At 48.0% G+C, this 26534-nt stretch overlaps 1 protein-coding gene across 5 annotated transcripts in view; it reads left to right on the top strand.

Moving 5' to 3' along the window:
* Positions 1-26534, top strand: part of PHACTR3 (phosphatase and actin regulator 3) — a 269873-nt gene that overhangs the window by 241514 nt on the left and 1825 nt on the right. For all 5 annotated transcript variants that reach the window (XM_055372872.2, XM_055372873.2, XM_004062456.5 and 2 more), the window contains exons 9-12: positions 17049-17104; positions 20925-20986; positions 21913-22053; positions 25821-25897. In XM_055372872.2, the coding sequence (XP_055228847.2) occupies positions 17049-17104; positions 20925-20986; positions 21913-22053; positions 25821-25897 (336 nt within the window). The remainder of the gene's footprint in view (positions 1-17048; positions 17105-20924; positions 20987-21912; positions 22054-25820; positions 25898-26534) is intronic.

Raw genomic sequence — 26534 nt, forward strand, 5'->3', positions numbered from 1 at the left:
AAAAATAAAAATTTAAAAACAGCTAGGCATGGTGGTGCACAGCTGTGATCTCAGCTACTTGGGAGGCTCAGGAGGGAGACAGGATGGCTTGAGCCTAGGAGTTAGAGGCTGCAGTGAACTATGATGGTGCCATTGCACTCCAGCCCGGGCAACAGAATGAGACCCTGTCGTTAAAAAAAAAAAAAAAGAAAACAAAATGGTGGGAAGGTGAGTCTGAGCCGGGACCCTGCAGATCCCACAGGTCCAGCTCAGGTTGCCACCCCCGTGTGTGGCCTGGTTGGGCCGGTGCTGTCCCGGTACTGGCCACCCGTCAACTGAGGCACCTGGTTGGGCCGGTGCTGTCCCGGTACTGGCCACCCGTCAGCTGAGGCACCTGATTGGGCCGGTGCTGTCCTGGTACTGGCCACCCGTCAACTGAGGCACCTGGTTGGGCCGGTGCTGTACCGGTACTGGCCACGCGTCAGCTGAGGCATGCAGGGCTCTGCCATCTATAGCCTTCTTTGGATTCCGAGATCCCAAGAACAGAAGCTGTTGGCATTTAGCAATTTATGATTTTCCTCCTTTTTTTGATGCTGCAGATTTATCCGACTGACTTTCCCAGCCCTCCAGGGGAACCGTTGCTGGGGCTTCCAGTCTCTCTTTGTTTAGAAATCTCAGGGCAAGCGGAGATCAGGTCTGTTCTGCACAGATGCACCTTCCTGAGCTCTTGGCGTGGCACCACCTCCTGCTTCACCGCTGTGGTGAGAGGTCTGCCTGTGAACACTGCAGAGCCTCCAAGGTCAAGAAGACCACCAAGATTTATGAGGGCACTTTCAAGGATTTGTTGCAAAAATGCAAAGGAGCTCATGAGGCAGTGCTGTGAGCAGGCTCTGTGTGGTGGTGTGGGCGGAAATCAACCTCAGCCCTAAAGGGAGGGGCCTGGTAGTCCTGCAAAGGCCGGGGCAGGCAAGGCCAGCATGGATCAGGCAAAATGGTGGCTATCATGTATGGATCTTGTACGTTCTGCTTTTAGATGGAGGTAGCTTAGCAACAGAACACACAGCTTCCAAATTGGGACAAGTTTAAACTGGCAAATCTCAGCCCCAGAGGATATAAATATGACGCTTCATCGTCTTGGGTGGAAGTCCCCATGTACAGGGAGGGAAAGCCCATCTGTGTGTGGCATGCAGGGTACAGGGAGTGGGTCCCCAAGTCCCATCCTGTGCAGGGGAGAGGCTCAGGCCCCTTCTGTGCAGTGTCAATATGAAGTGGCCCTGTCCCTGCTGAGGGCTCCAGGGAGGGTCAGCTGCTGTTTGTTTTCCTTGGTTGCTTGGGAATCTGTAGAGGATGGTACAGCATGTTTTGTAAGAAAATGCAAAACAACATCAACCCCCATTCAGTATCAATAAAACGTGATTCCCAAACCAGGGAGCAGGTGGTTTGGTGGACTTGGAGGCTGCCTGGCTGATAGCCATGGGCTGAGTGAGCCCAGGGAAGTCACTTGGTGAGTCCAAGCCTTGAAATGGGTGTGTGATGTCTGCCTGCTCAGATGCTTGCAGGGACTAAATACCACACAGTCCTGCTTCACCCAGGATCGGGGCTTAGCGTGTGTGAGTAGTAGTCATAGTAATAAGAGCACAACCATAGCTCACTAACATGTATGAAACCCGTGTTACGTATGAGGGGTGGTGTTTGCCTGCATTCATATAAACATAAGATGTAAATGCTATTATTGGATATTCTTAGCAGCTAAGGAAATGGAGGCCCAGAGAGATTGGGTAAGATGCTCAAAGTCACACAGCTAGTAAGCTAGTGGAGCTGAGATGTGACCCAGGCGGGCTGACTCCAGACCGCATGTTAGAGCCACCCCACTCCCTGGAATAGTTGCACAGGCGGTCAGGACTGGCATGGTTGTTCCAAAATCAACAAGGACGCAGACTCCTCTTACCTTCCTGCTATTTACCCTTATGCTGGTGTTGATCCTCCATGGTCCAGGGTGGCTGCAAAGGCACCAGACATCATATTCAAGTCCCAAAGGGGCATACATCTCAGCTAAGTCAGCTTTTCCAGAGGGCTCCTCCCAGAAGCTCCTCCACACACATCTACCTACTGCTCCTTGGTTGGACCCTCCTCATGTGGCCGTGGTCAGCTGGAAAAGAGACTGCTCTGGATAGGACCAGCATTCAGGCATAAGAAGGGGAGAAGGGAGATGGGGTAGGAAACTCGCGGCTTCTGCTGCTTTAGGTGTTCAAGTTAATTTTGTTACATTAAAGGAAGAAAAGAAGCAACAAATGAAGAGATGGATGAGTGAATGGAAAGCATTCTGTCTGTTAGGTAGCAATGATTTCTAAATGATTTCTGGAGCAGCCTGGTTTGAGGAGTGCATGTGGATCCCTATGGGCTTGGAGAGCACCGCCGGGGAATTTAAAAATGCCCCATTCCTGACCCTCCCACACTGGGCCAGGGAGGTGAGCAGCTGGCAGGAAGTTGAGGAGGAGGAGGGAAAGGGGAACCCTGAGAGGTGCTGAGAGTGATGTGGACAAACACAGCTACCCCCTCCCCAGCAATCCTACCCTTTCTGCAGCGATCCCACCCCGTCCCCAGCAATCCCACCCCTTCCCCAGCAATCCTACCCCTTCCCCAGCGATCCCACCCCTTCCCCAGCGATCCCACCCCCTCCCCAACGATCCCACCCCCTCCCCAACGATCCCACCCCTTCTCCAGCGATCCCCCCCAACGATCCCACCCCTTCCGCAGCGATCCCACCCCCTCCGCAGCCATCCCACCCCCTCCCCAGCCATCCCACCCCCTCCCCACAGTGATCCCACCCCCTCTGCAGCGATCCCACCCCCTCCGCAGCCATCCCAACACCTCCCCAGCGATCCCACCCCCCCCCCCCCAATATTTTAGTTCAGCAACAGATGTTTCCTGAACAGCCTCTATGTGCCACTCTCAGCACTGGGCCTAGGATGGGGGGAAGAACAAAGCAGATGCAGGGGCTGCCTTCCGAAGCTTCCATTCCACCAGCAAGCGTGGGGGAGGGGAGGTCAGGTGAACATGTGTGTGGTACATGTGGAATATGTGGCTATGGCTGGACAAGGGAAGGGCTGCAGTGCAGTGACCGTGTTCCATGCAGATGGCTTCCAGCATCCCCTCCTGGGCTGGTGGGCACTGGTGCACCTCAGTGCCATTGCTGATGAAGGTCTGGGTCCTGTGGAAATGGTGTGGTCTGCAGATGAGGTGCGCCTGTCTTTTCTTAAATCAAGGACACTTTCAGATGGATTTGGTTTCTCTCTGACTCGGCTGGTTCAGTCAGCCTGACGGGCACCTACCGTGTGGCTCGGGCCCCGTGCTGGGCAAGACCCTGCCTCCAGCTCCCAGCCTCACTAGGAGGGAGGGATGGGAGTCACAGGATGTGCCCAGTGGAACAGCCGCCAGGGCAGGTGAATCCTGGAGAGGAGCGGGCTGTTCAGGCCGGGGACCCTGGGAAGCCACAGGGGGGAGTGCATGGGAGTGACCCTGAAAGCCCAGAGATGGAGATGGGGAGGGGAAGGGCTGGCAGGGGCCCTGCCCAAGCAAAAGATCAGAGGCAGACAATGCTCAGCATCCAAAGAGGAAAGCAGAAGGAGCTGGAGGGCAAGGCAGGCCCTGGTACCTGGCAGGTGCTCCATTGGTTCCTGTGGAATGGACCCCAAAGGATCTTAGCCCTGGGAGCAGGCAGTGGGGAGTATTACGTATTCTTTCCATTTTCAAAATTTGAAGAAGGGACTTATATACATGGTAAAAAATAAAACGGTACTTCTCACTCCCACCTCATCCATCTGTCCGGAGTCAGCCACTGTCCACGGGGCCATTTGTGATCATTCAGAAGTGGGTCTTTATAGGAGTCCTAACGCCCAGAACAGTAATCTCTAGATATTACCTCCCATGTGCTGTGCCCAGCTCGGGGTGAGCTGGAACCTGCGATAGATCCTTCGCTCGGCATCAGTCTCTGGAGGGAGGTAAAGACTTGTCCTCAGTGCTCAGACCCAGGTGACTACTCAAAAAGCCATTTGAAAGAAGAGATCATAAGCATGATTTGTTCATGCTTTAAATACTATTTTAAACCATACAGATGTCACTTGTTTGGCCGTCACTTTGAGGTAGAATCCAAGGACATTTCTTTGAGGAAGGATCTACCAACTTAAGTTATTTTTGCTCTAAACAAAGGCTGGATGTGTCCCCTCCAAGTTCCACTGACAGTTTCTTTGGAGAGGAGTGAGTATTTAAAGGCACTTGGAAGCAATCTCAGTGCAGAATCCTTCCAGAGTTTTAAGGCCCCACCTCCCCAGATCTCACTTCTCTCTCCCACGCAAACTGCACAGTGGTATTTTTAGCAACTTGCCTCTACTGACTCCAAAGCTTAGTTTTCATGGAATTTACATTTTCATTTTACACCCGTATGAGATCATTTAATCAGTGTGCATTAAAAGCTTAATTAAATTTATTACAGAGACAAGTACACCTGGTGCAAATAGGTTTGGGAACAGAAGCAACCAGTTCCTGATCCATGCACAGCTCAGCTGGTGTGGCCAGGCAGTTCTGAAATCCACAGGGAGGCCACGAAGTCAGCACGGGACTCTCAGCATGGCTGGGGCCACTGAAGGATTTCTGCTTCAAGAAGCCTCAACCTGTATCTAAGGCCTTCCCACTGATCAGATCAGGCCCACCCAGTTCAGCCAGGACACTCCCCTTGACTTAAAGTCAGCTGATCATGGCCCTTGGTCACATCTACCAAACACCGTCACAGCAGCACCTAGAGGAGTGTTTGGTTGAGTAACTGGGGACTGGGACCCCACCCCCCACACCATTCAGGTTGACACATCAAATTGACCCTCACAGATGCAAGGTTGGCAGAAAGCTCATGAGCAGATGTAAGATTGCACTCAGTCTCTCACTCACAGCCTCCCTCCTCAGGTGATTTGTAGAGAAGCCACTATTCAAGCAAAGGGCAAGTTCAAAGCTTAGACTCTTAATGATGATGTGGTTTTGCAGTTTCTATATTCATGTTTATTCCCTTTTATCTTCCCCAGAGTCTGGCTGGGAGAGCCTTCCACATAAGGGCTAATGGAGCAGCACCCAGTTCCTTTCTGTAATGGCATTGAACTCCACTGCAGGGCTGAACACAGGTCCTTTAGGCCCAATGGGCATTAAGGCTCTGCCCTGTGCTTGGCTATAATGAACATCCTCATATGTGTGTCTGTAAGAGGCCCATGTGGAAGGATGTTCACACATGTCAGAAATCTTGGAACTGGAACTGGCAGGTTAGAGAATATATGCATCTGTCATTTTTGACCTGAGCACTGACCACCAGGGAATGCCCCTGATTGACAGCCCCACCAGTGGGGGGGGGGGGGGGGGGGAGGGGGGGAGGGGCTCTGTCTACACTCCTGTCAACATTGTGGGTTTCCCAACTTTCTGCCCTCTGCTGATCTGGAGGTGGCACAGTGACGTGCTGTTTGGCACAACCACACACTCCATGTGGTTGTTATTTCCATGGAGGTCTGTGAATGACGATGAACTTTGGACTTGCCCCACAACAGCAGCCCAGTTCTACTAGTAAGGCTGAGCTGTGTCCCACAAGCCCAGAACCATGCCCCCTGCAGCGGGGCCCCTGTATTGCCAGTGGCTTCTCTGTTCATTTTGCTGTGCCAGCTTGAGAGGCTGTGCAGGGGCTGGGGATTCAGCAGTGACCAGGTAGACAAAGTCTCTGCCCTTGGAGGGGTCCTGAGTCCCTAACTGGCCAGCTTGGTGCCTTGTCCTGGGTTAGCACACATACTGCCTTTTGTACTCTGGTGGCAGCTGCGCAAGCGTGGGACTGTGGTGTGTCTTTCACAGGCTTGGAGGGTGGCTTGCCCAAGGTTGCCTTGTTGCTGTCAAAACCAGCCTTTGGGCTCAAGTTTCTCAATGTAAACCTGGCGTTGCCTTGATGTCCCATTGATGTATCCACTCATTCATTCAGACACTCATTCATTCATTCAGTCACTCATTCATTCAGTCACTCATTCATTGGTCACTTATCATGGACAAGGCTTGGTTCCAGGGCCCTGAGTACACAGCATTGGGTACTACTGATGCAGTTCTTACCATTAAGGTACTCAAAACATAAATAATCAATTCTGGCCATGAAGGCCACAAAATACACAAATGCACTGGGGAGCAACCTGTGCAGAAAGGAGCCAGTTACTTCAGCTGGAGGAGTCGGGGTGGGCTTTCTGGAAGAAGAGGTTTAAGCTGAACCATGGGGAGATCTGGGTAACAACTTTCTCAGCAGAGGGAAGGGCCCAGGCAGAGGCGCTGGGTGGGAATCAGCTTGGCATGTGCTGTGCTCTGAATGTTTGTGTCCTCCCCAAATTCATGTGTCACCCCCAGTATGATGGTGGTTGTACATGGGGCCTTTGGGAGGTGATTAGGTCACGAGGGTGCAGTGCTCTTGAGCGGGATTAGCGCCCTCAAAAAAGGGACCCCTGAGGGCTGCATTGCTCCCTCCACCATGTGAGGACACAGTGAGAAGATACTGTCTCTGGGAAAGTGGGTCCTCCCCAGATGCCGAATCTGCTGGCACCTCAACCTTGGACTTCCCAGACTCCAGAACAGGGAGAAATGGATTTTTGTTGTTTATAAGACACTGAGTTTAGGGGACTGTGTTGTAGCAGCCGCGCTGGGCAAGGGCAGCTCAGCAGGTCAGCATGACCAAAGGAGGACAAGGTATGGGGAGGAGGGAGATCAGTGGGGTGGGGGAGGGGAGGGGTGCTCAGTGGCTTCGAGGAGGCTGGAGCTCTGCTCTTCAGCAGGTTGTCTCCCTCCAGGAATTCCCTGCCACAGGCTCGGGCCTCTGGGTCCTGGTGGATGAACACAGATCTTCGCTGAGTGTCCCTGGTCCGGGCCAATGTGGGGCCAGCATCTTGGTTCTTCCCAGCTGACCCAACCTGGGCTTGGCTCACCCTTGGCTGGGACTCAAGGAGGCCAGGCAGGGTGGTGAGGCCCAGTGGGGTGTGGGGCACATTCCTTCCAGTGCACTCCCCTGCCCCAGCCTTACACCTGGCATTACAGGGCACATGCTGTCCTCACCCTGCCTCTCACACCTGCTGTCTCTGCACACACCCTCCTGGCCCTGCCTCTCACACCTGCTCTCTCTCTACACACTGTCCTCACTCTGCCTCTCATACCCGCTCTCCCACACACTCCGTCCCTGCCCTGTCTCTCATGCCTGCTCTGCACACACAGTCCTGGCCCTGCCTCTTACGCCTGCTGTCTCTGCTTCCCTCTCTCACGTCCTTCCCTGCAGGGTGCCTCTCTCCCTCCTCTTTGCACACATGTTCTTGGCCTTTCTTCCTCACTCCACTTTCCTCCTTTCAAAAATAGCATTGGCAGGGCTGGGTGTCACTGTGAATGATGTTCTCTGCGTTACCTTGACTGTGAGAACAGAAAGTGCCTCTCTACAGGTAGATGCAAGTTTGGTCCTGAAAGTCAAGGGCCTGGTTTTCCTCCGGAGGATTTGAATCCTTCCCTCTCCCTGCTCCCCTCCCTTCTCTCCTTCCCTCTCTCCTTCCCTCCCGTAGTTCTCAGGCACCAGGTGATTCCTCAGTACCTCTGAGAGTCCCCAGATGGAAGGTGACCTGGGTGTCCCTTGGTGTCCATGTTGCTGTCTTTAGCACCTGGAAGAAGAGGTAGAAGGGGCATGTTCACGGTGGGGTTGGGGAAGCCTCTCAGGGCAGCCTGGGACCATCCAGAGAGACTGGTGCTGGTGACCAGCTGGCCTTCATGGGGGAGGGGGAAATGATCTTGGTGCCTCACCTGAGCCCTTGGAACACCCGGCTCCAGGCGGCTGATTGGAGGCGAGACCCCTCCCCACCACCAGTGGGGCTGTTCGTGGTGCAGAGGGTGAAGGACTCATCTCATCTGTATCCCGGGGCACTAACCCAACTCTTGGCAGGGCAGTCTAGAGTCCCTTTTTGGCTTAGGGTGGGCCACAGAGCCAGGCTGACAAAACAGAAATAGCAACAGTGATGGAGACAGTGCAGTGTGCAGCTTGCGGAGCCCAGGGCACAGCGGCCTGGCTAGCCCCCTCACATACGGCTCTCTCCTTTCAGTCTCACCAGGTGAGACCATGGAGGTGCAGAGAGGAGACTGGCTGCACCCAGGAGGTGGAGGACAAGAGACACTGGAGAGTCTGGGAGGCCAACTCCACGTACCTGGGGTTCTTTTCTGTGCTGCCCTGGGAGGGAGCCCAGGCTCCAGGGGACATATTTCTCCTGCAGGGTGGGGTTGGGAAGACAGAGTAGGCAGGAGCCTTTGGCCTGAAGGCTTGTCACTGTGGGCACAAGAGGCATGGGACACCTTCCCGACATCAGAAGCCCCCCACTGCACCAAGCTTGGCGGGGCTTCCTGGTGGAGTTGAAGTTACCCTGCCTCCTATGCCCTCAGGACACAGGAGGCAGGCCAGCCGTTCTGTTACCTTTTGGAAATTCAGGGCAGCTCTGTGGATTGTCACAGCAACTGGAGCTCCTGCTGTATTTTCAGGATGGTCCCGGGAGGCAGGTGTTCTGCAGCCATGGGGCACTCCCTTAGCAATGAAGACTGGCCCCCCATTCCACTTGACTTCTGAATGTCCCTGGGACACTCATGAGAGTCCGAAGCCTGTTTATGATGACCTGAGCCTCAGCCCAAGTGCATTGTGGACACACACACGAGGTATTTTGGTGGAGCTGTATTACAGGTGGCGTTCCCTGGAATGCAAAATGCCAGAAACCTCTCCCACAGATTGGGGAGGGAACTTTGCTTTGTCCAGAGCTTCACCAAGAAGCATTCCTCCACCAGTGTCTCTCAGGGCATGGAGTGACCAGTGTGGCAGCTGTGGGTCTGTCTGCATTGGTGGCTGGCACTGTGATGGTGATTTTTCTGTAGCAGCAGCATTGGCAGTGTGTGCTGTGTTACCTAATCCAGCCATGCCTGGCACTTACTTACCTATCGGAATATGTGTTATTTGATTAAAACTTAATTTCCTTTTTCCTCCTTTATATTGCAGATAGGGTGTTACGTTGTTTTTTTGGTTATGCGTGTGAGGGATTTGGAGGAAAAGGGACAAGACAGAACAATTGTTATAGTGGGGGGGTGTGGGGTACAGTGGGGCTGCGGACCCCTGTGTGAGGAGAAGGACATCTTTGCCGGACAGGGACAGTGTGAACAGCCACCTATTGGTAAATGCAGCTCGACGTGGGGCCATCACCCGGCATGGAGTTTTGGGAGGGGTGGGAGTAGGAGGGGCTGCTGGAGGGGTCACCGTAAACTGAAAGGCTTTGCTGAGGGCCTTGGAGTTGTCCTGAGGATGGTGGGAACCCGGGCTTGACCTCATCGTGGGAGTAGGAGTTAGAGTTATGCTGCTGTGGGCAGGGAGGTGGACAGTGTGGAAGTCTCCATCATCCAGGGCCGAGGCTTGTGGCCTGGATCAGGGAAGTGGCCTTGGGGATGGAGAGAGGCAGATGGATGGATGGACGGATGGATGGATGCAAGCAGAACCCAGCAGACTTGGAGCTTCCTGGGGTGTTGGACGTGGGGAGTAAGAGGAGCCAGTTCTCCCAGGGGTCTGGTGTGTGCCTGGGTGGTGGCTGGAGCCAGCCCCTGAGCCCAGGATGCTGGGCACGGAGCAGGTGTGAGGAGGTGGGGAACAGGGTGTGAAAAGGTCGGCTTTGGACTCAAAGTGCCTGGAGTCACATCCTCCCTGGCATCCCAGAAGTCAGGACTGCTGGCTGCTGAGATGGGGCTTGCCCCAGGCGTGTGGACCAGCAGCCAGCACCTCTCAGCTGAGCCCTCAGTCGGCAGAACATCCCTGCTTGCTGTTTCCTAGTGTGGACACACTCCATCCCCTCTGCCTGGACGCCCATCCCAGGTCTTTCCCTGGGCGGTTTCTTTCATCATCCAGGCCTCATCTTATGGCCTGGAGAGTCCTCTTCCTGAACTTCTCTCCAGACACACCCACATTGCTCTGACGCTCTGAGACATAGGGTCAACGTGCCTGTCATCCGTGCACCCAGATGGTGAGTGCCTGGGGGCAAGGAGAGGAGGCATCTGCCCCATTCACCATCAGATGTCTGAGGATGCATCAATGTGTCATGTGAATGGTGTGTGGAGACGCTGCCTCGCTGGGGAATCCCATCTCCAGGCGGGGGCCGCCAGCTTTTCTCAGTGACTCAAGGCGGCTGTGGGGCAGGATTGGCGTTCCCAGAAAGGAGCCTCCCAAAATAGCCCGGGCGTCCCCTGTGGGTGTCGAGCTGTCTGTTCTCTCTAGGAAGGCATTCTGCCTTGTATGGAAGCAATTGCTTCTCAATTTCTGCTCCACACTGAGGTGACTTTAGATGTTGATTCAAACCTCTTCTGTGACATCTGTGCTGGGGTGAGATCAAGATTTGGGGGATGTGCATTTAGTGGGGCAGCCTGGCTGGGTGGGGCTTCATCGGGGAAGCAAAGTTTGGGGAGCTGGAACTATGCTTCTCCTGACCCCATGTCCTTCCACTTCCTGAAATTACCTGCAGCCCCTGCTGCTGTGCTCATCATGCAGGAAGGCAGTCAGCTGAGCAGTGTGTGCAGAGGATGATTCAGAAACTGGTACAAACTTGGCACTGAGACGGCGTCTGATGGGAGAAGAGGGGGTGTCTGATGAAAGAGGCTATGACAGACAGAGGAGCATGTGCGTGTCTGATGGAAGAGGGTGTGAGTGTCTGATAGAAGAGGGTATGAGTGTCTGATGGAAGAGGGTGTGAGTCTCTGATGGAAGAGGGTGTGAGTGTCTGATAGAAGAGGGTATGAGTGACGGAAGCAAGTGAGTGATGGACAGTGTGAGTAGATGATGAAAGGTGTGAGTATTTGATGGAGGAGGGTGTGTCTGATGGAGACGGTGTGAACGTCTGATGGAGAGAGCATGAGTGATGAAGAGGGTGTGAGTGTCTGATGGAGGAATGTGTGAGCATCTGATGGAGGAAGATGTGAACATCTGATGGAGGAGGCTGTGAGTGTCCGTCTGATGGAGGAGGCTGTGAGTGTCTGAAGCAGGAGTGATTCTTGGGGATCCAGGCCTGCAAGGAGGAGCTGGGCAGGATGGAGCCTGCAGCTCTGCTGGCTGAAGGCGGAAGAGACCTGGGCTCAGCACGCCAGGTGAATAATATCAGTGCTATAGTAGTAATGATGCCACCTATTTGTGTGTCAACCTCCTCCTGTATTTAGTGTTCTCGACTCTCCCAGCATCCCTGTGGGTTTTGTTGGCAGGTGTTCACCTGGGGAATCAGAGGCTCAAGTAAGGGAGGGCGTGACCCCATCACCCAGCTGGCAGGGGTCAGAGCTGGAACTGGAATCCTAGCTCTGTGCCAGTGCTGGGGCACCAGTGCTGACTGTGGAATAGACAGTTGACAGCCTCCACAGACCTGGAAATGTGGGTGGCACAGTTGCATCATGACTCCTGGAGCCTCTCCAGGTGTCCTGACTGTCTAGGCTGTCGGCGGTCTCATCAGCTCCACCTCTAGGCCTCTTCCTCCCCATTGTTTGTCCCCTGCTCCCTGTCTCCTCTGTGCTACTCAAAGCACAGGTCCAGGTGTGTCGTAGGTGACTGCTACAGATCTGTCGTGTGAGAGGCACTTGGAACCAGGAAGTGCCTGTGGGGTCACCTGTTTGGCTGGTGCCCCCTTGGCCCCCAGGGCCCCCACAAATGACTCACATCCACACTTGAACATATAGACATCCTTTTCCAGGGTGTGTCGTGCTCGATACCTTTAATTCCTGTCTGCATTCCAGGGCCTGCTCAGCCTCTTCCTGGCTCCCCAGCCCAGCCTGGTCCTTCCAGCCTCCCTGTCATCCCCACCTCTCGTGTGTGCACAAGCAGGGACCAGGTGGGGAGACCGGCAGATGCTGCTCTCTGTCCCTGGAGTTTCTTTTCTTAGTGTCGCTCCCACACCCACGCGATGCTTTAATTAACTGCCACACTCAGGCTTTCTCAGTGGGGAGAGTCAGAAATAGACTGTGGCTTCCCCAGCTCCAGGAGGCACCAGGACGTCACCAGCAGCCCCATTTCTGAATCAGGAGTCTCAAGCAACTGCAGAGGGTGGGGAGGTTTGGGGAATCCCACAGGGGTTCTACACCCCCACCTACCCCGCCCCACCCCTCTGCAAGGCCTTCTGCAGCTTCCAAAGCCCAGCTATGCTCCGGCCACGTCTCTAGTGGCTCCTCGGAGAGCAACTTGATACTGAAGCTCAAAGCCCAGGAAGCCCTGGCGGCATCCCTGCCCCAGCCAGGTCCAAGCAGGCTATGTAGTGAGGGAGAGGAACCGGCGCCCATTCCTTTGCTCCTTGACACAGGCTGCTCCCCTTGCCTGCGCCGGCTCTGGGGGTCTGCTCTCACAGAGCTTCATGACTCGTTCAACCTGACTGCCCTTTTCCTGGCCATGGTTCTGCCTAGAAAATTTCCTGGGCCACCCTGGCCTGAGTGGCGACTGTGTGTCAGGGCGGGGGTCAGCACACTGTGGGGCAGGGGTGGTGGCCTGTGATGCATGCCTCTGCCTGGACCTGACTCTCTGTGCTGGGAGAATGCTTCCTGGGCCTCATCCCAGCTGTGTCCCTGCTGGCTAGTTCCTGCCAGCTGGTGTTGCTGGTGTTCCTCCCTGCCTCAGCCCTCCCAGCATCTGGAACTGGCTGTGGGTTCTGATTCCAGCTGTAGTAGCTGCTGATCACATTCCTCTCTCTGAGCCTCAAGGGTCTCGCCTGTAATGTTGGCAAAGTAATTGTCTGTCCTTGGCATCAGGCTCATCACCATTTTTCCTTTTGGAAGCCCCAACTCTGCATGAAGAGTTAGCATAGCTTCAGGTAGCAGGTGGACAAAAGGGTATCTTTTATGTATACTTAGGGTAACAAGTATTAATTTGGAGTGTGGGGTGTTTTTGCTCCATGGCCAACTTCTTCCCCAAGTCTTGAACACTTCAGGGGGCCCTCACAGGCCTGCAGCACACTTTGTCCTTGGTATCTGGTGGGGGTCTGGGCAGGTCCGTATCTCTTGGTAGTGGGTTCATCTCCATCTCTGTTGGACAGAAATCTGGAAGAGTCCGGAGAGTGTTTGCAAATGCAAATCTAGTCCTGGCACGCCCATACCCCATCTCACCCAGGCCTGCTTTAAATCCTTCAGTGCCGCTCTGGGGTTCCAGGAGTGAATCCAGACACCCTCTCCAGGGATGCCAGGCTGTGTGGGTCCTGCCCCTGCTCAGCCTTGGTGCACACACACCTCCATGCGATCTAAACAACCCCACCTCAGGACCTTTGCACATGTCCTCTCCTCACCTAGCGATCCCCAATCATCCTCTGGATCCCAACTAAAGTGTCACCTTCTGGGAAGCCATTCATGTGCAGATTAGAGCCTAGTCTGAACAGTGGCCTGGCCTTGTTGGGTTGGCAGAACCACCCTAAGACCCTGCTTAGCACCCTCACCTGGCAGTCAGGGGTCTTCTTGCTCACCTCAATCCCCTCCGCTGGTGAGAACCACAGGGAGGGTCTTGGGGCCCACAGCATTGTCTAGGGTTCTGCATCCACCCTTCCAGGTGTGGGGTCCTGGCACTCTGTAGGTAGAGAGGCGGGTTGGTGACAAGCCAGTGGGGTCCTGGCCTGAGCACCCTTTTGCTCTGTTTACAACCCTGTGCCTGCGGGGCTGTGTCTACCCAGAGGACTGCATATTCTAGACCATTCAGGGGTACCCTGTTGACATTCAGTGAGAAGCTTGGCAGCTAGGTGAAGCCCTGCAGCGAGCGATTGGACCACTACCAGACTGCCTCTGTGCCTTGGGACCAATTGCACAGTTTTTGCTGGCTTGATGTCCATGCTTTCCTGAGGTGTATCAGTTGGATGAAATGCTTTTCTGGGAACATGGTCCGCGATCAGCTGGCAAGTCACAGGTTGGGTTTTCTTGAGAAATTACTATATCCCAAGCATGCATTGTCACAAACATTTTTGTGCATTATCTCATTTAATGCTCATTAAGAGGGTCTGGTACTAATTCTCATTTTAGATGAGAAAGACAAGGTTCCAACAAAGGGCGGGGGGAAGCCTTGTTCGGGGGCCATGCCAGTGGACACCAGCCTCCAGGGACATTTGGGGTACTTCTCAGATTTAAGGAAATGCACAGCCTCACTGCTCAGGTGTCCCTATGGGTGTTCCTGGCTGGGCAGCTGGCTCAAGAATTGTCTTGAGCCACACATAAAATACAAATGGCTGGGGCCAGCATTGCGGACAGTGAGAGAGTTTACCAAGGCAGTTATAGGTAAAGAAAGGTAAATTTATTAGAGAAAGTATGAAGATCCGTTGCAAGGGTGCAATGGGCAGCACAGTAGAGAAGGGGCTGCTGCACAGAGGCAGGGGCTGGAGGAAAGTTTTATAGGGTTGTGCCAGAGGGGCTTATGTGCAGATAAGATCGTACTGCTGGGGCTTCGAGTGGAACAAGGTGTTTGGAAATAGGATGTCATGCCAGTGGGTTGTCTGTGATTAGCTGGCTCTCAGAACAATTCTTCGCCCCCACCTAGGACCCCTTCTTCATTGTTGCTTACTTATTAGGACTCCACGTTTTACTTCCCAAGATCCCATTCCTACACACAGCCTCTCCCTCTTAGCCAGAGGAGCTGTGCAAAGGAAGTACCTTTTCATGGGTAAAAGACTCATGGTGCGCTCACTCTTGCTGGGCTTCAGGGATTTTTCATTTCTATTGCTCTAAAAGTGCCTATGTGCCTTCCCCCTCCACCCCATCTCCTTCCTGTTTCCAAGCCCTTCTGTGGGCAGCATGGGGGCCAGGAATCTGGCTTGTTCCTGCTTTTCCTATGGTGGTCTGCCCCACCATTATTCACACACAGAGGCTGTTGGGTTCTCTTACCATTCCCTGTTTACAGAGACTCAGATACATTCAGAAGCGAGCTAACGCTGGGTGCCCAGCTCTAAGGGGAGACCCCAGACAACTCCAATTTCCTGATGATTTCTCTTCCTTTACCTAATTCCTTCTCCAAGACCCTTGCAGACACTGCTGTACCAAGTGGATTCTGTGTAGCTCTCTCAGAAGTTTCCTCTTCCATGAAGCCTGCCTTGATTACCGCCCCCCCCCCCCCCCACCCTGACTTCCTCAGTGTTGAAGCCCAGTGTGTGAACAGTTAAGAGACGCTATGGTCTTCCCACACTGGTTTCTTCTCTTCATTTGGGTCTCAGCGACATGTATCTCTGCCAGATTCTGAATGTATCTGCCCCTGCCCAACCACTCACCCACCATATCCGCCATTTCCTCCACGGCATTGACCACTCTCTCAGATGATTTTGTTCATTTGTCTGCCTTTACCTCTAGACCAGGGGTGTCCAATCTTTCAGCTTCCCTGGGCCACACTGGAAGAAGAATTGTCTTGAGCCACATACATAAAATACACTAACAATAGGTGATTAGCTAAAAATAATTGCAAAAAAACCCTCATAATTTGTGTTTTCAGAAAGTTTATGAATTTGTGTTGGGCTTCCTTCAAAGCTGTCCTGAGCTGCATGCAGCCTGCAGGCCACGGGTTAGACAAGCTTGCTCTAGACTATGAGCTTCCCAAGGGCAGGGAAGACTTCCTATACTCAGCACTCTGTTCTGGGGGCTTGGAACAATGCCTGGCACATAGCAAATATGTCATAGTCATCTCCTGAGTGCTTGAATGAGTGGCCTTTGGGGTGCTTTGACTAGACTGCAGGAACAACACTTAGTGAGCTAGGCTTTGCATACATTGTTTGGGACTGGGGAGGATTCCAGCCAGGAATTGTCAGGGGGGAGGTTCAAGTCTCACTGAACATCGAGATATGATGTGGAAGCAACCACCCACAGAGCCAGAAGACAAAGCCCCCAGGGGAGCAGAACCACAAAGGGTTGTGTTCTAGTGGGGAGGGAGGAGTGGCTGAGCCCCGCAATGCCCTAGGCTTTCTGCTGGGACAAGGATTATAAATAGGAGATAAATAATTTTTAAATGGAGGCAACATCCTCACTGGGGCAAAATATTATGGCCCTAAATTCTGGGCATTCAAATACTGGGCCCTGTTGTCTCCCTGCTGTGGTTAGAGGATCTGGAAGTGGGAAGGTTTCTGGCTCTGGCCCAAGGACAATATTATTGTAGTCATAAAAATAATCAGAGCTTGGCATTAATTTTGGATAATGATGCCTCCTTCTCCTGACAAGCCCTTTATGTTTTTTGGTGGTGACTGTTGTTGGCTGCATCCTTCAACTTCCTCAATGAGAGACCACTTGAAAAAGAAATAATAATTTGTCTTCACATCGCACACTCCGTCTGGGCTGATGGTGGGAGGGGAATGCGTGTGGGTGGGCTCAGCTCTGTTAGCTGCGCTGGCTGGAAGAGATTCCCAGTTTTTATTCAGCGCTCGAGCTGAGCTGCATGCTTGCTGACAAGAGGCGGGAGGCCCCTTAGACGTCTTTAGACACTCCCCCTGTGCTGGGCTGGGCACAGGCGGCTCTACTCAGCAGTTCAGCAGGCAGAAAGCCGGAAGGAGAGATCAGTGCTCCCAAGGCTGCTGTCTCCCGTGCTGACAACGGAGGCAGTGCTGGGAAGCATGAATCTCCCAGCATCTCTGGATCCAGAAGCCTGAAAACAGGTGGTGCTACCCACCCCTCCCTAAGCCGATGGGCAGGAAAAAGAATTTCCTGAACAGATCTCCTCACTGCTTAAACACACTGCTCCGGTGAACAGTCCAGACCAGGCAAGGTTTGGGCGACAGATCGGAAAAATGAAGACCTGCACATGCGGAGCTGGAGCAAGGACTAGTCTAGTATTAGCTCTGTGACGGGAGAGCTTTGACTGTCACCTGGAAGTCTGACTTGATTTTGCCAGCAAGAGGCAACAACCAAAGGTTCACTTTCTCTCCTCCCAATTTTGGGAGGCGATCTATAGGGGTGTGCCAGCCACCTCTCATCCTTGCAGACCCCAGGTGGAATTTGCAGGCAGCCACTATGGTGCAAAATGTAATTTTAGTGTTTTTCCGCAGACGGCTGAGCCAAAGACCTGCCGTGGAAGAGCTGGAGAGAAGAAATATCTTGAAACGTGAGTAGCTGGTGATTCCTCTAGAGGTTTTCCTTCACGTGTGGTGAGGCTGTTGCACAAATACTGAGTTCCCATAACCCAGCCCTTCTCTGCAAGCGGAATGCTCCATGCTCCCAGTAAACCTGAGCTGCTGCTGAATTCTGAAAGCAAGCCCCAAAGGAAAGCTGATATACCTAGAAACATTTTTTTTTAATTTAAAAAAACTCCTTTCCTCTTAGCATAAAGATGTTTTTATTTTCAGGGTTAGTCCCATATGTCTAAGTGCGTTAGGTTTCAAGCAGGTCTTCCTGGCAGTTTGGGTCGGGGTTCTTCATCGCTATAGAAATCACAAAGCATGAACCGCATGAACACACTAGAGAAGGACACGCCCCTTGCCTGTTACACTTGGGTGGAATAAAGCAGTCAGCTCAGGGAAACAGTGAAGCCATGAGAAGCTTTCCTGTGGCTCAGGACTTTGAGGTTCCAGGACCCTCTGTTGCTCCCAGCCTTGCAACCCCTTGCATTTCCCGTTAGGTGGACAATTATAGCATATGCTGAGCATAGGTGTTCATGAGTAACCTCCATGCTCTAGGGCACTATATTCCATTAAATATTCCATAAAGTCAGTGATTTAGGGGTGGCCAAACCTCTTGAAAAAGTGTTTCTCCAATAGTTCTTTATCTAGTCATTTTCAGCTTTTAAAACATTTTCCACAGAAAGTGTCTTCTAATGGCTTGGATTTTTAAAAGACTTTTTTTCTCTTTATGTGATGAATACCGCAGACTTTCTCTGAGTTTGTTTTCTTATTTGTGAACATCTTTTTATGAAGTTATAATGGTACCAAGCTGACTTTCTGTCAGAAAATACCGCAGAGCCCCTTGTTGGTCTGGGTACTGAACTTGAATTGATTCCTCCCTCCTTTCTTTGCCTCAATGCCTTCATTAACTGCCTAAAACAATCCCCTCCTTTATAGATTGTTGAAAATAACCCTCAGATAAAGACTTCTTCATTTTACTTTTTAAACTTAAGATATAGTGACTACTGTTCTATGTTAACTATACCATCTCTGAGGATTTAAAGAAAAGCTCTTCATTGATAACATGCTTAAGTAGGCACACAGAAAAGTCAAGCTGTTTCAGTTGCCAAATATTTGAATTTTAAAAAATTAAGTCACTTATTTATAAAGCTTGTAAGTTGCAGATGCTACTAAAAGTAGCAGTCCAGACTTGAACCAGGCAAGTTCAAGACACAGGAAGCACCACATTCCAAGTAGCCTGCTGTCAGCAACAGGAAGAGAGTACTACAGCCCAGACCTTTAACCCAGGAACCATGTCTTCTTTCAGTAGCAGCCTCTTCCTTCCTATCGTGGGCAACCAGGTCTTCCCATCAGCAAGTACTTCTAATTGTGTTATTCTTTGGAAATAAATATCAGAGCCTTAGAAATAGAACTATCTTTGGTGAATAGGGAGCTAGCAAATGCATAACTGAAACTGACTGCCCTTACCTTCAGTGCACGAAAGGGAAAATGGGTTTCCTCTGCGGTGGCCATGGCAATCCCGCCATAAACACTGTGCCTTCATCAGTGAATGTAGGTTTAGCCTTAGCTCGGAAGCCCTCTCTAGTGTCCTGAGTGGAAGGACCTGAGAATTTTACTGCTAGGTTTGTGGTGGGTGTTTGGTTTTACTTTTGTTCTGTGGAGATGAGAATAGGGTAACTATATATAGCCTAGTATGAAACATCATACTCATAGGCTCTAGATACACAGGACTTCAAGCACTCATACTGTATTGTATTTTCTTCTTGTAACCAATTCTTAGAATATCACTTTTGTATTTGCTTCAAGGGGGAACTCATGACTAACTGCAGTCATATCTGAGGAGCACTCAAAACTCTGCCCATATAACACTATAACATGGATAGAAAAGCAGAAGAGCAGGGGCCCCTTTATATGGTGATGGTAATTCTTTATTAGGCCCAATCTGTGCCAGGGACTATATTCAGTACTTGGTATATATTCCCTCATTTAATCATTGCAACATATTTGTGAGGTTTGCACTTTTTAATAAATGAATATTGGGAAAAGGATAGCACTAGAGTTCAACCCCAGGTCTGCCTAACTCCATTGCCCATCTTCTTAACTACTGCATCAGAAGCAGTAATACATTTCTGGATATTCATGGAAGTCTCAGGTATAACTGTCCAAGCTGCTGGAGCTATTTCCAGAAAATATGAGTATAGCAGTCCTGATTATGGGTCCCTTGCTTTGTATAATGCAGAGGGTGTTCTGGGTCTGGAAATAAGAAATCCATAAACGTATCACTAAGGGGAGCTCAGAAGGGGAGGTCTGTGGGCTTAGGCTAACAGGGAGGACTTCTTGGAGGAGGTCTCCAACAGAGCGCCTGGCACAAAGCAGCACTCTGACAGGAACTTTCAAAGATCAGTTCTCCAAAGACCCTGCTGGTGACCTTTGTAGTAATTATGGCATTTTTCAGGATTAAAAAAAAAAAAAAAGATCTGACTTTGTTTCAATCTTTTCACATGGAAGCTGCACTTGGGAGCTGCCCATGGCCTATTTTAAAGAAATCTGAAAAATTTTACGTCACGTAAATCCCTCATGGCTTGCCTTGTCTGGACACTTTCACAATGTCTCTCTAATTGTATCAGCTTTCTGATGATACCTTAAAAGTATGGTTTCTTCTGGTTTCTCACTTGTATAAAGAATTAAGCAGAAAGAGGATTTCATTACCTTTTCTAAAACACCCTAATCAAAGATGACTCACTTAAAATTACTGGAAAGCACAATATATTAAACTCTCATATAACCAATCCCACAAATGTATAAATATTTGAAATGCATCTTTTACATAAAGGCAGATAATGTGAAATTGTGTTAATTGCAAGTGGCAGGATTTCCCTTACCAAAACCTACCAGTGTTTCTAGGAGTGCTGATTGTTGAAATCTCTTTCCTAGGAATGGAGCTATGTTCAGGTCAGGGACATAAGGCTTTATTTAGCAACAGAGAACACCAGAAATAGGACAGCCATTATCTTGTATCCCAGGGGGAAGCTTACGTTTTATACTATATCTCAGCACTTTCGTCTATTTTTAGCTTCCAAGGGTAGGTGCGAGCACAGCTTGAATGTTAATAGTCACAACTTACCAAGCAAAGCTAATTTTGCTGAGGGACTTGGGCTCCTTTAAAAGGCACTGTCATATAACAGTGTTCACGCTTCAGCAATGGAGAGTCAGCGAGGTTCATAGATGCGTTAAGATTTGAAATATAGTCTGAACATATAAATTCCAGGCAAGCATATGCTGCCCAGGAGCTGAAGAAGGTGTTCCATGTTTTATGTTGGTTAAAAAGTCTGTATGCTTATTAAGGAAAAAAATTAGTGGCAGTGCTATTTATATTGAAATGTACATATACATTTATTTAGTCTACTACAGCTTTTTTTATGTGGCATCTAAGTGCTAGATGTAAATATAAAGATATTTGGGGAGAAAGAAAATCAGTGAGAAAGACAGACACAGAGGTGTCTACTTCCTTAAACAAACAGCAGCCATATCTGTGGTTGTTTCTAATGCACAGAAGGGCTGAGGAGACCAGGTTGGGATGACAGCAAAGCTTTGCTTAGTACAAGTATTTCTGTGTAATGAGACCATGATCTCCTGAGCAGTGACTGACAAAGTGGGAAGAAAACACCAAGAGTGATGTGGAAAAAGGTCTCCTTAATATCTTAACTTCAGCTCCCAGAAATATGGATATCTTGGGAACACTTAGAGAAGAACGTTTCAACCTGTTTCTCTTTGTTATTTTTTTCCTATTTTAATCTTTCACAGAAAGGAATGATCAGACAGAGCAGGAAGAAAGAAGAGAAATCAAGCAAAGATTGACAAGAAAGGTAGTATAAGCATTTTATTGCCTGAATAATAAAAGGTGGTCTAGAGAACAGCTGCTTCGGTAGCAGGTGGGATGGGTAATGCTAGGTATCACTCTGTGATCATGAATAATGTTCTCCTGGACATCGTGGCATCAGTTAAATCAGGATATTTGCTCAGCAACAATGAATTAACTCCCTCTGACGTTCCCTATGGACGAAGTCCTTCCCTAGCACGGTAGCACTTGGAGAGGTGCACAATGCACATGACATTTTTTACTTATGTTCAAGTGGAAGCCAGAAGTTGATTGGCATTTTCTTAATTTACAGTGTCTAGGAAAAGCATACCTGGGTATCAGTGTTTTAGTCACATTTTACACTCATCACTTTTGTTCACCTCCAATATGTCTAGAAGTTCCTCAGTTGCAGAAAGCTTTATTAGACTCAAAGGTTTGTTCTCTGTGACTCAAAGTTAACATTTACTATGGCCAATACAGGTAGCAACTCTATAAATCTTAATCTACTTTTAAAGCCTTGACCATTTCTAAATTCAAGTGTTCTGGATTCCCCTTCTTCGTTGTGCTGCTCCATAATAATTCTCTTGATCCTAAGCTGGACATATAATAACTTTATTAGTACTTTTAAAAAGCTTATCTAATTGTATCTGAAGCCAGTGATGCCATAAAATCCAAGTTAATTCACTAACCATTCCTTGAGCTGGTGCTATGTACTACTGGGGGTGTGACTCCTTCTGATAAAATATGTTGGAGGAAGGGGGATTGTGATTTAAGAGTACAGTATATAATTTCAGCCCTTCACATTAGAGATTGCTTGTATTTGGGTTATATTTTCCAGTTTCAGTTTTTTTAAGAGAAGTGCTGTTTGTTCAGAGTACTTCAAAAAAGCTAGTTTGGCATGTGATACTTAACTATGATGATCTTTAATTTTAGCTTAATCAGAGACCCACTGTTGATGAATTAAGAGACAGAAAAATTCTGATACGATTCAGTGATTACGTGGAAGTAGCAAAAGCGCAGGACTATGACAGGAGGGCAGACAAACCCTGGACGAGACTGTCAGCAGCAGATAAGGTACATAACTGCCTGTGCTGGTGGGGGGTGTTGGATGATATAAGAAAGGCAAAATATGTCATGCCAGGGAGTTTATTCATAGACAATGGGAGCCCTCAACTATTTAAGGGTATACTGCAGTAAATATTGGTTTCTCAAAGATAATTCAGGGTCAGATTGAGAAGTGGTTCTCAGCTAGGTGACAGTTTTTTCATAGACAATGGGAGCCCTCAACTATTTAAGGGTATACTGCAGTAAATATTGGTTTCTCAAAGATAATTCAGGGTCAGATTGAGAAGTGGTTCTCAGCTAGGTGACAGTTTTGCCCCGAGGGACATTTGGCAATGTCTAGAGACATTTTTGATTGTCACAACTCGGGATGCTACTGGCATCTACTGGCAGAGGCCAGGGACACTGCTAAGCATCTCACAATGCACATAACAGCCCCCACAACAAAGGATTATCTAGTACCAAATGTCAAGACTGTGGAAATTGAGAAACCTTGGTATAAGGGATAAATCAAAGGTGGGCAAGGCTGCCATAAGAGATCAACTGACAAGTTTAAACAAAAAGAGCTACAGTGGGGACAAAGAGGCATTCAAGAAAGCCTCTACAGTATAGAAAAGGTTCTAGATTCTCCCCCTGGACTTGTGCAGTTTGAGGTATCTCTGAGTGAGATATCTCTGAGAACCTCCTAAGAAGTCTGAACTGAACAGCTAGAGAGGCAGGAAGAACACAAGGAGGTAGTAGGTCATAGAGTCTCTGCATGACATTTGGTGAGCACAGAGAGGGTAAGTTCTTGTCTGTGATCAAACACTTGACTGGCAGGATTTAAGCCCAAGAGTGTCCATAGAGTTTTGTCACCTTCTTGCTTCTATTAATTTTCAGAAGACTTAAAGTCTTTAGGAAGAGAAAAATTATACATTCAGGCAAGGAATTTGCTAATTGTTCTTCATTCTTCATATGCTGAGTATGAGTATGTACACAGATATTGCATCAACTTGGAGAAATGCGAACGTGTTGGACTAACTTGCCTGGTTCTTTGTGACTGATGTGCTCAGAGGATCACAGTGATGCGAGGAGAAGTATCTTTGGTGGTCTGCAGATGTGTTTGAGTATCAGAATAATATACCCCTAAAGTTCTTAAAGACTTTCCTTGTCCCAGAGGCTGTGTTTGATGTTTTCAGCCTCATCAGGTCCCTCGAGTGTTTATCTGAGAAAGAAGTACATGATGCAAGTGGGCCTGGGGAAGCCAAAATATTAATGTATGCTGAAGTTAGAAAGGCTTATTTCTAGATTATCTCTGATTATAAAATTCCAAGTTCACCAAAAGCTGAAGTTTACTCATTATCTTGGTGTTCCTGTTTCATTAGTGCCCTAAGCATGTGCTTGGTCCGTTTAGGTATGGAGTGAACGGAGTTTGGGGAAGGGTTGTCTTCCCACTACAGTTCAGCAAATTAATGAATGGAACACTTACATAATACTAGTCCTAGCCAGAGCAATCGAACAGAAAGAAAGGGCATCCAAACTGGAAAAGAGAAAGTCAAGTTATCCCTCTTTACAGACAATATGATCTTATACCTAGAGAAACCTAAAGACTCCACCAAAAACTTAGATCTGATAAATTCACTAAAGCCATAGGATACAAAATCATACAAAAATTAGTAGCATTTCTATAAACTAATAATGGACTAGCTGAGAAAGAAATCAAGAAGGCAATCTTATTTAAAATAGGTACCAAAAATACCTGAAAATGAATTTAACCAAGGAGGTGAAAGACCTCTACAAGGAAAACTACAAAACAATGATGAAAGAAATTGAAGAGGCCACAGACAAATGGAAAGATATCTCATGCTCATGGATAGAAAGGACTAATACTGCTAAAATGACCATAAAATGACCAGTGCAATCCCTATCAAAATACCAATGTCATTTTTCACAAAAATAGTAAAAGCCATCCTAAAATTCATGTGAAACCCAAAAAGAACCTGAATAGCCAAAGTAATCCTTAGCAAAAAGAACAAAGCTGGAGGCATCACACTAACTTCAAAATATAAGGTTATACTACCAGCATAATATTGGTATAAAAGACACATAGACCAATGGATAGACCAATGGAAAAGAATAGAAAACCCAGAAAAAATTCACTTATTTACAGCCAACTGATTTTTGACAAAGGTGCCAAGAACATAAACTGGGGAAAGGACACTCTTCAATAAATGGTGCTGGGAAAATTGGATATCCATATGGCAAAAGAATGAAACTGCACCCCTATTTCTTACTATATACAAAAATCAACTTGAAGAATAAAGACTTAAATGTAAGACCCCAAACTATAAAACCACTAAAAGAAAACGTCCAGGACATTGGTCTAGGCAAACATTTTATGGCTAAGACCTCAAAAGCACAGATAACAACCAAAATAAACAAATGAGACTATATTAAACTACAAAGCTTCTACACAACAAATCAACAGAGTAAAGAGACAACAGGGAATATGAGAAAATATTAATATCTGCAAACTATTCATCCAAAAAGGGACTAATATCCAGAATATACAAGGAACTCAACAGTAAAAAAACAAAACAAATAATCCCATTAGAAAGTAGACAAAAGACATGAATAGACATTTCTCAAAAGATGACATACAAATCGCCAACAGGTATATGGAAAAAATGCTCAACATCATTAATCAACAGGGAAATGCAAATCAAAACCACGATGAGATATCATCTTATTCCAGTTAGAATAGTTATTAAAAAAATAAAAACATGCTGGAAAGGATTAGGAGAAAAGTGAACTTTTATATACTGTTGATGGGAATGTAAATTAATGCAGCCATTATGGAAAACAGTATGGAGACTCCTCAAAATAATTTTTAAAAACTATATGATCCAGAAATGCCACTTCTAGGTATATACGCAAAGGAAATCAAATCAGTACATTGAAGAGATATCTGTACTCCCCTGTTCACTGCAGCATTATTAACAATAGCCAAGATACAAAATCATCTAAGTGTCCATCAATAGATTAATGGATAAAGAAAATGTAGTGCGTGTATATATGTATATGTGAATACAGTGTGTATACACAGCCACACAAAATGGAATATTCCACCTTAAGAAAATCCAGTCATTTTTGACAACATGTATGGAACTGGATGTTATTATGTTAAATAAGCCAGGCACAGAAAAACAAATATCGCATGTTCTCACTCATGTGGGATCAAAAAAGTTGATGTCATGGAGGTAGACAGTAGAATGATAGATACCAAAGGCTGGGAAGGGTGGCAGGGTTTGGGGAGAGAAAGAGAGGTTGGTTAACCGGTAGTAACATACAATTAGAAGGAATAAGTTCTAATGTTCTATAGCAGAGTAGGGTCACTACAGTTAACAACTATGTTGTGTATATTTCAAAACAGCTAGAAGAGAGGACTTAAAATGTTCCCAACACATAGAAATGATAAATACTGGAGGTAGACATCTTAAATACTTGATCATCACACAGTCTATGCATATAACAAAATATCACATGTACCCTGTATATATGTACAAATATTATGTATCAATAAAATTTTTACAAAGACTTCCAGAATATTAGCTACATACTAGCTTGGTAGGACTATAATAATGAGTATGGCAGTTTTAATGATGAACCAAAAAATTGTTTTTTTCTGTATATTATATAATAGAGTCAACAAGGATTAGGAATGGTTAATTTATAAACACGATGCTAATTTCCTGATTTTTTAATATCCTGTAAAACAATGTCTTGTTTTTAAATTTCAGGCAGCAATTCGTAAAGAATTAAATGAGTACAAAAGTAATGAAATGGAGGTACATGCATCAAGCAAGCACTTGACAAGGTCAGATTTGTTTCTATGAATTTCATGGTACTTACTTTTGAAACACACACCGCCTTCCCCCTTCCCCCGCCACAAACCGTGTATCCAGCTATACAAATTCAGCATTTTTCCAGAGAACTCTATTGAACAAACAGAATGTACCTCAAGTAAGAATCCTGCCTGCTCCCATTATTTCCTATAGGACTTGGTGAAAGGTGATATGTATGGTAACAGTATCGGTTTATTTAAGTAGTTAATGCATATTTAACAAAAATAAGCCTCAAGGCAATGAAAGTAATTTTTCTGTGTATTTAATCCCCCTCTAATATTCAGAATTCCTCCAATTTATAGAACTCACCTATTTATACTTATAGATTTTTGTGAAATTAGTCACTCCCCACCTTCACATTTACTTTTTCCTATCGTAAATTATTAGTCACATCTTTAACACAGCCAGTGTTCTCCTAAAGCTGAGTATTTGTTTCCTCAGTAAATATTTGAGTAAGTGCTGAGAATGCAATAGTGAATATGATAAAGGAGGCTCCCATCTTCATGGAGTTTATGTTCCATTGGGAATATATTGGCTGATTCTCCCATAATCAAGACTTTTCCCATTAAGATGAATATATTCTCTGTCTATGCTACGATATGCAAGGGA

Source organism: Gorilla gorilla, chromosome 21 (genome assembly GCF_029281585.2).
Source record: "Gorilla gorilla gorilla isolate KB3781 chromosome 21, NHGRI_mGorGor1-v2.1_pri, whole genome shotgun sequence".
In the NCBI taxonomy this organism is placed as follows: domain Eukaryota; kingdom Metazoa; phylum Chordata; class Mammalia; order Primates; family Hominidae; genus Gorilla; species Gorilla gorilla.